Raw genomic sequence first — 14,413 nt, forward strand, 5'->3', positions numbered from 1 at the left:
AGAGCGATTCAGTCACACTGAGTATAAAACTTTAGAGTTTGTTTTAACGGCACGCGTCAATAATACAATAATAATGTACAAATATTAAGTCTTACAACCTTTTTTTTTCATTAACACAATGTTTTATCTTTTATGTTTTTTTTTTTCCATTAACAGTGTTTTATCTTTTATTTTAGGGTTTTTTATGAAAATTACCCTATATTTAGGTGTATTTTTAAAAAGACAACCTTGTATTATTTTTCTTGTATTATACTACCAGGGGCGGACCTAGTAGGTGATAGAGGGTAGCCGCCGCTACCCCAAAAAAAAAAAAAATCCGTTCTGAAGTTGGTTTCCTGCTACACCTTATCTGGCTGTTAATAGTTAAGTATAAGTAATATAAAAGCACATAACATGCAAAATAAGTCTGGTGTTCTAGCCGTGAAGGGCTGAAGGCAATTCTACTTAGGTATGAAGTCAGTGTTCAAATCCCCCAATAGAATCATTTGCAATTTTAATTTTTACTTTTTTCAAGGCCCTCATTACTTCTTCAAATGGGTGAAGAATCCTTACAAAACTCCATTAACCTTCCTCACTAAGATAGTTATTTAATCACTAACTTTTTTTCTTCAATTAATTTATTATTTTCACAAAATTTTAAATTGTTAATGTTCATTATGTTTGAGTATTAGAGGATTTGTTTTGCCTTAGTAATGATGTTCGATAATAATGTTTATTTCTTTTGTGAATGACGGAATGTAAAGCACGAATTAAAATTATTGTCGAAAAATAAAAGAAATACAAGTTATTGAGTTATAAAGGGTAATATTTTTGAAATTTTTTATAAAATTAATCGGGTTTATAAAACTAGAATCAAAATTATTTCCAAAAAATTTTATTTTTATTTTTTCGATTTTCAGTTTCTCAAATAAACATAAGTCTAAAATATTCGCTATCCCAAATATAAATTTCTGGGTCCGTCCCTGATACTACCTTTGATTTCTCCTTTTTTTGGTCAAAAACTACTTATGCTGAAACTATGACGAGATTTGATCCATTTAGCGTCATTAACCTATCTCACATGAGTCTTGACTCTTCTAACAACAATAATCAACTTCGTCCAAAACACAATTTAACTTCATGTAAGCAAAATTTATATTTTCACATTTCAATAATAACTACAAATATCTACTAAAGCTAAGCATAAATACATCATGACTTCCCAAAATCGTGCCTAAGCTAGGCATAAAAGAGTCATGTAAGATAGGTTACAGCGAGTCAGCAAGGAATTAGAACAAAGTTGTCTAGACTCTTCGGGCTTAAGCTAGGCATAAAAGAGTCATGTAAGATAGGTTACAGCGAGTTAGCCAGGAATTAGAACAAAGTTGTCTAGACTCTTAGCGTAGGTAGTTATTGACCAAAAATAAAGAAAATAAAGGTAGTTGAAAACAAAAATAATAATATAAGGTAGTCTTTTTTTACAAATACTGATAAATATAAGGTAGTTTTCGACAAAAATACCCTTTATTTTATCTGTCATTTTAATCATATTTAAACAAAAATTTAGACATAAAATGTTAATATTATAATTAAATTAATTAATTAACCCGTTTCGCACGGGTGTCAAACTAGTAACTTAATATGTTATAGACTTTTCGGACTCTCCTCGCCTCCATGCTCGTCAAAGTTAATCTCAATGACCCCAAAACCTGTATATCCCGTGTTGACGTTGTGGCTAAAGACATTGGTTGAATTTTCGATGAAGCCAAACAAACAGCCGCTCTCTGAGACACCTTTAAGACGAAGGTTTATGTATGGATTGAGTATTGAAAACTCGTACCAGTTTATCCATACACACTTGATTAATTTTGTAAATATCCTACCGTGTCATCCATACTTATAAGACTCCATCTCGAGAACTCGCAGGTGGAGGGCCGGGAATCACATGAAATTTTTCGGAAACAAGATCAAATGATACTAAATTGGAATATATCTCATCGAAAACAGGATCCCATTAAGTTCAGCAAATGAACATAAAAACGGCCTAATATTCGGAACATTCTGTATTTGCCTCCAAGTGTTGGAACCTAGAGTGCAAACGGTCAATCTTGAAACATTACGTTTCCTACCATCTCTCAATACTCTTAATACTCCCACCCTAAGAATCTATATACTTTATCGTCCTTGTTGGATATATATGGCTAAGAGAGCTACTGAAACATGTGGCTGCAGATAGCTCTGGAAACAGAGCATGACATCACTAACAGAATTAGTGGACAGGAATTAACGGACAGTGCATACATCGACTAACTACTTCTTGTATAGTCTAACAACCTCTTGTATATAAACTGAAACTTGTAAATATCTCATTACATTATTCATTAATAATAATACAACCACTTAATTTCGTCTGTGTGTTTGAGAGCTAAGCTCCATGACTCCATTAATGGAGGTTTACAGTTTTATCATGGTATCACTCATTTGGATCTTCGATTCTGTGATCATCTTCACAAATTCAATCTTTCATTTGTTTACATTTTCATCTTCATCACATTGTTTTTCACAACAAAAACACAAAAACACATCAATCAATTCAATTTTTAGGTTTTTGATCAATTCTTGATTTCAACAATTCTACTTGAGATCGTCTTCAATTCGACACGAGTTTCTTTCCATTTGTGCTAATCAAACCTTTAATTCTACAAAATGCCGAAGCAACATCAAATTCAGTCTATAAGAATCCTTTACATCTCACTCCGGAGATCAATCATTGCTTGAGATCATTCCTAATGTTTTCGACGGCCAAAACTTCTTACATGGTCCGAAACATGCGAATTGCTCTAATTTCTAAAAACAAGCTCGGTTTTGTCAATGGTGGTTGTCCTGAAACCGCCGACACTTTGCTTCTACCCACGGTGATTTGGATTCGGACAGATTATACGGTCATGAGGTGGATTGATTCTCTTTGAGTGAGAAAATCGCTCGCACTTTCAATTACGTCACGTCTTGAAGCGATTATGGGAGGAATTGAATGAAAGGTATAATCAATCTAATGCTCCACATTTATACAAGCTTTCAAAAAGAGATGACTCAAATTTCGCAAGGTGCGATTCTCATTCTTTGAATACTATGCGAAATTAAAGTCTGTTTGGGAAGATCTTCGATCAATTGATCCTCTGCATGATTGTTCATGTAATGCTGTTGCTGCTTGCACTTGTCAATTACCGAAGCGAATTGTGGAACGTGATAATAAGAATAATTTGATTGACTTTCTTATGGATTTGGATCACAAGTATGATCAAATTAGAGGTCATATCCTTGCTTTAGAGCCATTACCTAGTGTTAATCAGGCCTTTGCCAAGGTTCATCAAGCTGAAATGCAGAAACAAATTACTGAAGTTGATGTAAAGGTTGATTTGGATGGAGTGGCGATGGCTGCTACACAGTCCTATCCTGCTAAGTCATACACTGTTCCTTCTCCAAGTAATTCTGGTCCAAACAATTCACAGAACTTTGGAGGACAGCAGGAGGCCACAAATGTTTGGAGGAGGGATGGCAAGAAGCCGAGAGTTGTTTACTACTGTGAACGTTGTCAGAAGCATGGCCATTCTTTTTCATACTGCTGGTTTAATCCTCAAGGAAGAGGCCGGGGCAGAGGCAGGCCATCTGGTTCTTCTCACATGTCTGCTGGTGGAAGAGGTTATGAAGCACATGTAGAAGAGATTCAGTATGAAGCAGAAACTCCTTGTGAGATGTATATTGATCATCAGGGTCAAGCTCTAGACACTCCTGACCCCTCTTTTGTTCAGGCAGTAGCTAAAGAAGTATTCCGACTGCAGAATCAGAATGTGCATCAGAATGTGCATCAGTCTCCAAATCAGAATGTAGCTGATAATCCTGTTGCTAACTTTGCAGGTATTTCCTTTGTCTCCACTGTTCTGCACAATTCTCCTATTTGTGATCATACATGGATTATTGATTCCGGTGCATCCAATCACATGACTTATGAACTTGGTCAATTTTTAACACATAGACAGTTGAGCAAACCTGTGGCTATTACGTTGCCTGATGGACAAATAAAAATGGTGAAGTATGTAGGTGATGTTCAATTGACTGAAAAGATCAGGCTTTCTGATGTGTTTTTCCTACCTGATTTTAAACACAATTTGTTGTCTCTAGGGAGACTCTTATCTACTGATAATCTCCATGCTAATTTCACCTCTGGTGGTTGTACTATTCAGGACCCTTCCACTGAGGAGGTGCTCTGTACTGGCTGGAGAAATGCTGGCATATACCAGTTAGACACAAGAACAAGACACATTAATATAGTCTCCAATAAATGTAATAGTACACTTGTTTCAGCTGCAGTTAGTTGTGATGATATACTGCTATTACACAGTAGACTAGGACATTCTTCATTGACTGCTATACAATATGTATTGTCTAGTTCTATTGCTAATAAAAGGGATTTTTATTGTGAGACATGTGTTCTTGCAAAACATCATAAGATTCCCTTTCCCATAAGTACATCTGTTACTCATTTTCCTTTTGAATTATTGCATATGGATTTATAGGGGCCTTATAGGCAAAGATCTTTAGGAGGTCATTCATATTTTTTCACTATTGTGGATGATTATTCTCGTATCACCTAGACCATTTTGTTGAAGGATAAGATTGCACTTTCAGATACATTAGTACATTTCATAGCCTATGTTAAGAATCATTTTAATACTACCATCAAGCACATAAGGAGTGATAATGGAAGTGAAATACTCCAACATGAGTGCAATCACCTATTTTCTGTCAATGGGATAGTACATCAGAGGTCTATTCCAGGTAACCCACAGCAAAATGGTAAAGTCGAGAGGAAACATCGCCACTTATTGGAAACAGCTAGGGCACTGAGAATACAAGGGTGTTTACCAAAAAAATTTTGGGGAGAGTTGATACTAGCAGCCACTCACTTGATCAATCTTATGCCTACTGCAATCTTGAAGTGGAAGACACCTCATGAAACCTTATTTGGGAAGCAGCCAGACTACACCCATCTAAGGACAATAGGGTGCTTGTGTTATGCATCACACAAAGGGCCTGATAAGTTTGACAAGAGGGCTTTCAGATGCATCATGCTAGGGTATCCTTTTGGACAAAAGGGGTACAGGTTGTATGATCTTGACAATTATAAAGTTATTCTTAGTAGGGATGTCATTTTTAAGGAGAAAATTTTTCCATATACACCTGGTTATCAGCATTATTCTGTGCAACCAAAATTTGTGCAAGAACAAAGTCTCAAGCAACACAAACTGTCAGGTGCTGAACATATGGCATCTGATGAAACTTCTTTTATTACTGAAGAGTTGTTTCCTCATAATAATACCAATACCAATAATAATAATTTCAATAATACATCACATACTACAGAAAATCCAACAAATACTTCTACTCATACATCAAGTAGCAATATCAGTACTGCTCAAGGCACTGATAGTACTAATATTTCCCATACTTCTAGTCATATAGACACAACTAATCAGCAACGAAAATCTACTAGACCAAGGCAACTTTCCAGTAAATTGCAGGGATACATTTGTAAAGGTTTACCACCATCTGTTCTGCAAAATGCTATATCTAGTACGAATTCCGCGCCCACTGCTAGCACCAGCAGTCATCTTGCAGCAACTGTTGTTGATCTCAATGGGTATTCTGAAGAGTTTCAGCAATCTTTTCAGACCATTTTGCCTATCTATGAACCTTCAACTTATGCTCAAGCACGATTGGATCCTAAATGGCAAGAAGCTATGGACAATGAACTGACTGCTCTAGAAAAGAATGACACTTGGGTTCTTACCTCTTTACCCAAAGGTCAGAAAGCTATAGGAGCAAAGTGGGTCTACAAGATAAAGTTTCATCCTAATGGCAGTATAGAACGCTACAAAGCCAGGCTCGTGGCCAAGGGGTACAATCAAGTTGAAGGGAAAGATTACAAACACATTTTTAGTCCTGTTGCTAAATTGACAACTGTCAGAGTAATCATTGCTTTGGCAGCTGCACGAGGATGGAAATTGCATCAATTGGATATCAACAACGCATTCCTCCATGGTTTCTTAGATGAAGAGGTGTACATGACCAAGCCAGAAGGATACACTGCTGGAAATAAAGATGATGTTTGTTTGTTGAAAAGATCATTATATGGTCTCAAGCAAGCTTCTCGCCAATGGAACATTGAATTATCAAAATTTTTAACAAAACAAGGGTTCATTCAAGCAAAATCTGATTACTCCTTGTTTACACGCAGTGATAATCAAGGGAATTTTACCATCATAGTTGTATATGTGGATGATCTTTTGGTGACTGGGAACAATGAAACCCACATCACTTCTATAAAACAACTTCTGGACAAGGCATTCACTATAAAGGATCTAGGGGCTTTAAGATACTTTCTGGGTATTGAAGTGGCCAGATCTTCTTCAGTAATTCTGCTAAATCAACGGAAGTATATATTAGACATACTTAGAGAGCCGGATGGAGGATTGTCATCCTGCAAAGTTTCCCTTACCCCGAGGATTAAGATTAACTACAGATGAAGGGGAAGTCTTTGCAAGACTGAAGTATATAGAAGGATAGTTGGGCGTCTGCTATATCTTAATCTTACCAGACCAGATGTCTCTTATAGCGTCCAGCAACTGAGCCAATTCTTGGCTCAACCACGGGTTCCACATCTCCAGGCAGCTCTTCATTTGATACGCTATCTGAAAGGAACTATTAACCTGGGTTTATTCTATCCTTCCTCTAATGATCTCACTGTCACTGGGTATTGTGATGCTGACTGGGGTACCTGTGCTTACACAGGGCGTTCCTTAACTGGTTATTGTGTCTTCTTAGGTCCCTCTCTTATCTCTTGGAAGACCAAGAAACAGGCCACAGTCAGCAAGTCTTCTGCGGAATCTGAGTACCGCAGCATGAGTCAAACTTCAAGTGAATTGGTATGGATCAATGAACTTCTCAAGGAATTACATGTCTCATTATCTTTACCCATCACTTCGCATTGTGACAACAAGGCGGCTCAACATATTGCTGCAAATCCCGTCTTCCATGAACGTACCAAGCATCTCAAGCTCGATTGTCATTACATTCGAGAACGTATACAGGAAGGCCTGTTCAGGACAGCTCATGTTTCAAGTCATTCGCAGATTGCTGATGTTTTTACCAAGGCATTAGGAGAACAACAACACTTTCATTTTGTTTCCAAGTTGGGACTTCTAGACTCTTCACCAAGTCCCACTTGAGGGGGGGATGTTGGATATATATGGCTAAGAGAGCTGCTGAAACATGTGGCTGCAGATAGCTCTGGAAACAGAGCATGACATCACTAACAGAATTAGTGGACAGGAATTAACGGACAGGCTGGCATACAGCTAACTACTTCTTGTATAGTCTAACAACCTCTTGTATATAAACTGAAACTTGTAAATATCTCATTACATTATTCATTAATAATAATACAACCACTTAATTTCGTCTGTGTGTTTGAGAGCTAAGCTCCATGACTCCATTAATGGAGGTTTACAGTTTTATCAGTCCTAATGTAGTGGCGGAACGAAGAAAGACTAGCAAGATCCCTCGCCCCAAATAATGAAAATCCTGAACAAGAAGTCTAACAAGACAATAATTACAACAATGCCTTAGTTCCAAAATGATTTAGAGCCGACTCAAATAAATCATTATTCAAAAACGCCGAGGCACAAATCCTATCCTTCATATTTAATTTAACAATAAAAAAATAAAATAAAAATCAATTCCCTCCATCTCTGTAACATAATTAATACCTTTGAAATTCTCTCTGCAAAACTATTAGTTGAAATTTATCGATTCGGGCTAAAATAATTTCCAGACTATCCCGTTGTTATAAGTCTCCGCCTTTTCGGTTTTACTTCGGTCGTCGTATACCGCATGAATTTATACACTTCGTTAAAAAGATCATCTTCAGAAGCATCATGATCCAACTTCAAAGTCTCTAATATCCATTTCCTCTTGAGACTAATGTCCATGAGATCAGAATGATCATATATTTGCTTATTTCCCATTTCCATAACTCGAACAGGAGAAACTAAACTTCTTACATGAGGACCGATAACCGATATCATTTCCCGAGCCACTTTACCTATATACTTGTCTAATTTAATTTCAATGAAATTTGTAAAACTCATGTCTTGGGTGAAGACATTGGTTGAATTTAGCATGAAGCCAAACAAACCGCCATTCCCTGAGATACCTATAAGCCCTCGAGGATACATGTCCATCGGATGGGTTGAAAAATCGTACTTGTTTATCCATATGCCCTTTGATTTATCTTCCAACACCCATAGCCCGTAGTTATATACATATCCTACCGTGTCACCCATGTTTATAAGCTTATCTCCCGTACTTGCACGTCTTAGTGTAGGGCCAGGAATTTCATGAAATTTTTCAGAAACAAGATCAAATAATAAAATTAAACCGGACGTCGTTACCCAAAACAATTTCCCCTGACATTCTGTGAATAAATCAAAAGATGGGTAATAGGGAACATTCTGTATTTCCCGCCAAATGTTGGAACCAAGTGTGCTAATCGAAGCTACATTTCGTTCAAAAACTGTGTCCCCTGTCTCGTTCTCACTTCTTAATACCCCGATCTTAAGAATCTTATACTCTTTGGTGGACGGTGAATAACTAAAGAACCACCATGTAAATTTAGGAACATTAAGAATTTGTACTTCCTCACTTATATGGGGATTAAAAACACGAAAGCTCTTCGATTCCCTCGAATAGACACACATCAAACCTCCACTTGATTGAAGACCCTCATATGAGTAATTACAGATCTCGGAGGTAGTCAGTATAAAGTTTATGAGAAAGATGAATTATATTGAATGAATAATAAAGAGTTACAACCTATCTATTTATACAATTTACAAAGAGAAAAGTCAGGTAACTAAATAACCAAATTCCTTAGATTAAGGAATTGCATACAAGAAGGATATTAACAGTTGAATGAATAAGTTGTTGGAGTGAGAATAGGAAGGCAATTATCTTTGACTTAGATTGTTATCTTTGACATTCCCGCTCAAGATGGACGGTCGTTGACGGAGTCCAATCTTGGAAGACAATTCGATGAACCGGGGCTTATGGAGCGGTTTCGTTAGAGCGTCGGCAAGTTGATCTTCTCCATTTATGTGTTGAATGCGAATTTTGCCAGTTCGAACTTGATCCTTGACAAAGTGAAAGGCCAATGCAATGTGTTTCATACGAGAATGAAACACTGGGTTGGCGGTATAATGCGTAGTGCTTAGATTGTCACAATAGATAGTTGGAGCTTGAGTTGCGGTGACACCAAGTTTGAGTAATAAGGATTGAAGCCATACAATTTCAGAGGAAGTGTCTGCCACACCTCGGAATTCAGCTTCTGTCGAGGACAATGAGACGGCTCGTTGCTTGCGTGATGACCATGAAATAGGATTAGAACCCAAGTAAACAATAATTCCAGTGGTGGATACACCATCTTCAAGATCACCTCCCCAGTCGGCATCACAGAAACCGTGTAAGCATAGGGGTGAGTGGGAGGTCAGTTGAATACCAAGATGCAGGGTACCCGATAAATAGCGAAGAAGTCGTTTTAGGGCTCCCCAATGAACCGAGGTTGGGTGGGTAAGAAACTGAGCAAGGCGATTAACAGGGAAGGAGATGTCAGGCCGGGTAAGTGAGAGATATTGAAGACTACCAATGATGGCGCGGTAGTCAGTTTCATTCTCAATTGGAAGGTCGGGTTGTTTGGTGAGAGGCGGGTAGGGTAACATCGGGGTTGAGGCGGGTTTACATTCGTGCAGGTTGTATTTTTGTAGTAAATCAAATAAGTATTTGGATTGATTAAGATGTAAACCAGTTTTGGTTGGGGTTACTTCTATACCGAGAAAGTAAGACAAGGGTCCAAGGTCTTTAAGGGAGAACCGGGTGGAAATTTGGTTGATAAATTGAGTGATATGGGTTGCATTGGGTCCGGTGACGATTATATCGTCTACATAAACTAAGACAAATAAAGTGGAGAGTTGAGACTTACTAATAAATAAAGATGGGTCAGCCAGGGAATTGGAGAAACCAGTAGCAAGAAGATAGTTTTTCAGTTCCGTATACCACGCGCGAGGAGCTTGTTTGAGACCGTAAATGGCTTTGGTGAGGTGGCAAATATGGTCGGGGTGTTCCGGGTCAGCGAATCCGGGTGGTTGGGTCATAAAAACTTGTTCTTCAAGGCGGCCTTGAAGGAAGGCGTTATTGACATCGATTTGGTGTAGATGCCATTTATTAGTAACAGCTAAGGTGAGGATGAGTCTAATAGTGGTGGGTTTTATGACAGGGCTAAAGGTTTCGGAGTAATCAATGCCGGGTCGTTGATGAAAGCCTTTGGCAACAAGGCGGGCTTTATGTTGCTTGAGACTACCATCGGGATTGTACTTAATTCGAAATACCCATTTACATCCAACAACGTTTTGGGCAAGGTTGCGAGGAACAAGAGTCCAGGTATTGTTTTTGAGAAGGGCTTGATACTCATCGTTCATAGCAGCTCGCCATCGAGGGTCGATGAGAGCTTGCTTGGTGGTGGTAGGGGTCACGTGGGAGGGTTTTAGGGTGGCTGTTTTTGCGTATTTTGGATTGGGCAGGATGATGTTGTTGCTAAGGCGGGTTCGGTGGGAGTGTGTAGGTGGAGGTGGAGGTGGTGGTGGGGGTGGAGGCGTAGGAGAGCTGGTAGAGGGAGTGGTGGTAGAGGAACTGTCGAGGGGAGTGTTGGGTGAGGAGGTGGCTTCAGTAGAGGAGGAGGGTGGAGTGACGGGAGAGGTGGGAGTGGTGGGGGGGTCAGAATTGGGTGGTGGTGGTGGAGGGGTGGTGATGGGCAGGTCGGGTATGGAGGGTGGGAGAAGAGGAATGGTGATGCTACACCAATTGTCGGGGGTGGGTACAGGAGATGTAGAATGATTAGTGAGTGCGAGGTAGGGAAAGGAGTCTTCAACAAAGCGGACGTGTCGCGATGTGTAGGTTTTGTTAGCGATCGGGTCATGACATAAATAAGCACTTTGAGTCATGGAATAACCGATGAAGATACAAGAGGCAGATTTGGGTTCGAGCTTGTGAGCCGTATATGGTTTTAACCACGGAAAGCATAGGCAGCCAAATGGTCTAAGTTTGTGGTAATTGGGTGATTTGTGAAATAGTTTTTCATAAGGAGATTTGTTGTTTAAGGTCGATGTGGGAAGACGGTTGATGAGGTAGGCTGCGGTGGAAAGAGCGTGGGGCCAAAACGTGGTGGGTAGCTTGGCTTGAGTGAGGAGAGCTAGACCCGTTTCAACAATGTGTCGATGACGGCGCTCCGCGAAGCCATTGTGTTCAGGAGTATGAGGGGGAGAGGTGAGGTGCGAGATACCGGAGTCAAGGAGAGACGGGTTTAATTTGATGTATTCTCCGCCATTATCCGAGTAAAAGCATTTTATTTTTGTGTTAAAATAATTTTCGATGATGGCTTTAAAGCGTGTGAATATAGGTGTTGTGTCGGATTTATTTCGAACGGGATATAACCAAAAGTAATGTGTAAAATGGTCTACAAATAAAACATAATATTTGAAATTATCATTGGAAATAATTGGTGAACTCCAAACATCAGAGTACACGAAATCAAATGGTGCAGTAGAGGTAATTGTAGAGCTAGAAAACGGAAGTTTATGGCTTTTATTGATCAAACAAGCGGAACAATAACTGAAATCGGAAATGCGTAAATTGAAAGAACTATTAATTTGCTTAAGAGTGGCAAGGGACGGATGCCCTAGCCGGTGATGCCAGAGGTTGAATTTGGTGGTGCTAGCCGAGTAAGCTTGAGGCGGGTGTGTCGGCTGCCAGATGTAGGTTCCATCATGGTTGAGGCCCTGAAGAAGTACTCGACCCGTCGTAGTTTCCTTAAAACAAAATGAGTCGGGTGAGAACAATGCATAGGCAGAATTGTCTTTGCAAAATTGAGCAACAGATAAAAGTTTACGAGAAATTGAAGGAACAACTAAGACATTATTGAAAGTAAGAGAATGAATAGAGAATGAACCAATATGAGTAATAGGGAGCGAGGATCCATCGCCAATCACCAAATCATCGGGTCCTTCATAAGCAGTGTGAAGGGCGAGAGTGTTAAGGTCATTGGTGATGTGATGGGACGCGCCGCTATCGATGAGGTAGGTGGAGGGAGTGAGAGTGGTAGTCGTGGCGGTATGGGCATGAGGGCGAGGTTGCCGAGTGGGTGGTGGTGGGAAGATGACAGAAGGATAGGTTTGACGGAAGTCGGGACAAGCAGAAATAACATGCCCAGTTGCACGGCAGTACTGACATTTACCGCGGAACGGATTGGGCTGGTTAGGATTGGGATTGGGTTGGTTGTTGGGGTTTGGATTCGGTGGGTTGTAGGAGTGCCTGGGTTGGTTGTTATTTTGGTAGTAGCGAGGCTGGGTTGATGGGGTGTAAGGACGATGGTGAGCAGCGTGAGCCGAGGGGGTGAAGGGAGTAGGTTGGGGTTGGCGTTTGACAGTGAGTTCTTGATGGATGAGTTTTTCGTGTAAGGCGTCGAAAGTGATAGGAACATCACGGGCTTGAACCGCATTAATAACGGAGGCATATAATTTTTGGTCGAGTCCGTTAATAATGTGAGCCGTGATGTCCTCGGGGTCCATAGGCTTACCTAGTTGAGCTAATTGATCCGTGCAAGATTTAATCGCAAGAAGATAATCAGTGACGGATTTGTCACCAAGGGTGATATGTTTGAGACGGTCTTTAATCTGGAGGATATGTCCTCTAGATGGGTTAGCATAAAGGGTTGCAAGGGTATGCCAAGCCTCATGGGATGTTTTGGCATCGAGAATGAGAGGTGAAACCGAGTCCTCGAGGGTTGCGGCTAGGGCACCTAGTATCAGTTTGTCTTGACGATACCAGGTGCCATGGGCAGGGTTAGGGACGGGGTCAGGGTTGGGTTTAGCTTCGGTGGCAGGTGGGGTAATGGTCGTCGGTGGGGCAGGATTGGTGCCGTCAAGGTAGTCGAAGAGACCGTAGCCTTCAAGGAGACGGGTGATTTGGAATCGCCAAGTGCGATAGGTGGTGGCGGTAAGCTTGGTACACGATGGAAAGTGGAGGGTGATGAGGGGTTTGGTGGGTTCATTGGAGTTGGGAATAAGGTTGTTGTGGGGTGAAGCCATGGTCGATGCGTGGGTGGCGGAAGCAAGTGGTCGATATTAGGATCGATGTGAACCTGATACCATATAAAGTTTATGAGAAAGATGAATTATATTGAATGAATAATAAAGAGTTACAACCTATCTATTTATACAATTTACAAAGAGAAAAGTCAGGTAACTAAATAACCAAATTCCTTAGATTAAGGAATTGCATACAAGAAGGATATTAACAGTTGAATGAATAAGTTGTTGGAGTGAGAATAGGAAGGCAATTATCTTTGACTTAGATTGTTATCTTTGACAGTCAGATCACCTCCTGATGGCTCCACAATATACATATTATAATTCCATCGTTTTTCGTCGTGTACAGTAAAAAGATAGCCAGGAGATTTCTGAAGTGCATGAGTTAATTGCAAATCTATAAACTTGGCATCTGTCAGACAGTTGTACATAAACTTACTCGAGCGCCTCAGTTGTATGATTGAGGCGAACGGTAGCTTCAGTACAATGTTATGTAGGATTTCACCTGGCAGCCTATTAAAATATCCTCCAACCACCCTCATTTGCTTGTTCTTCGAGCATGCCCAACCAAATTTGGCTGATCATCATATCAAGTATACAAGTAAGTTAGACAGACAGTGGCGTAGCCAGAACCTTTAATTTAAAACCGCCTGAACTAATTATACGGAATATTAAACTCGGCAATGTTTCAACATAAATTTGTGATACTCCGTAATTTTTAGTCTCGCACCACAAGCCTAAACGTTTAAGGTTGTCTATTAGATATACGCAAGACCGATTATTTTAAAGAGACTATTTTCCTGATGATTCGTGATGCAATTCACATCGCGGACATCAAAAATAAACACCGTGAACCAGCATCCTAGCTACGGAGTGGTTGTATCGGGTAGTCTCTCTGTCTCAATTATTTGTCTACTTTAAATTAAAATATCGTTGACAAATAATTAAAAATCAAACATGTGAATGGGACAAAAGCAGTATCGAATTGTGCGCATTGTTTACATCGAGATTCTAATATGCATATAATCAATATTTCTTAAAAGTAAAATTAAGTACGGAGTAACTAATTAAAATGTGTTAAATTAAAATTTAATTGAAGTTACCTGAATTTGGAGAATGTTTTTCCGGTACTTTCGCCATAATAGTTGTTGGCAATTCCTAGCAGTTCAGAAAACGTAAAC

At 39.7% G+C, this 14,413-nt stretch overlaps 2 protein-coding genes across 2 annotated transcripts; one reads left to right on the forward strand and one right to left on the reverse strand.

Annotated features, from left to right (window-relative positions):
• The first annotated feature begins 3,328 nt into the window (after positions 1-3,328).
• Positions 3,329-4,426, forward strand: LOC141658541 (uncharacterized). The gene is made up of 2 exons (XM_074465470.1): positions 3,329-3,894; positions 4,221-4,426. The coding sequence occupies exons 1-2, from the start codon at positions 3,357-3,359 to the stop codon at positions 4,232-4,234; spliced, it is 552 nt and encodes a 183-aa protein (XP_074321571.1). The 5' UTR covers positions 3,329-3,356; the 3' UTR covers positions 4,235-4,426.
• Positions 4,427-7,289: 2,863 nt separating this feature from the next.
• On the reverse strand, positions 7,290-8,795 carry LOC141587476 (putative F-box protein At5g62060). The gene is made up of 2 exons (XM_074408959.1): positions 7,927-8,795; positions 7,290-7,326 (listed from the first exon to the last, which is right to left on the reverse strand). Exons 1-2 carry the CDS (start codon positions 8,793-8,795, stop codon positions 7,290-7,292), a joined length of 906 nt encoding a protein of 301 aa, XP_074265060.1.
• Between the last annotated feature and the right edge of the window lie 5,618 nt (positions 8,796-14,413).

This window comes from Silene latifolia, chromosome 6 (genome assembly GCF_048544455.1).
Source record: "Silene latifolia isolate original U9 population chromosome 6, ASM4854445v1, whole genome shotgun sequence".
Classification (NCBI taxonomy): Eukaryota; Viridiplantae; Streptophyta; class Magnoliopsida; order Caryophyllales; family Caryophyllaceae; genus Silene; species Silene latifolia.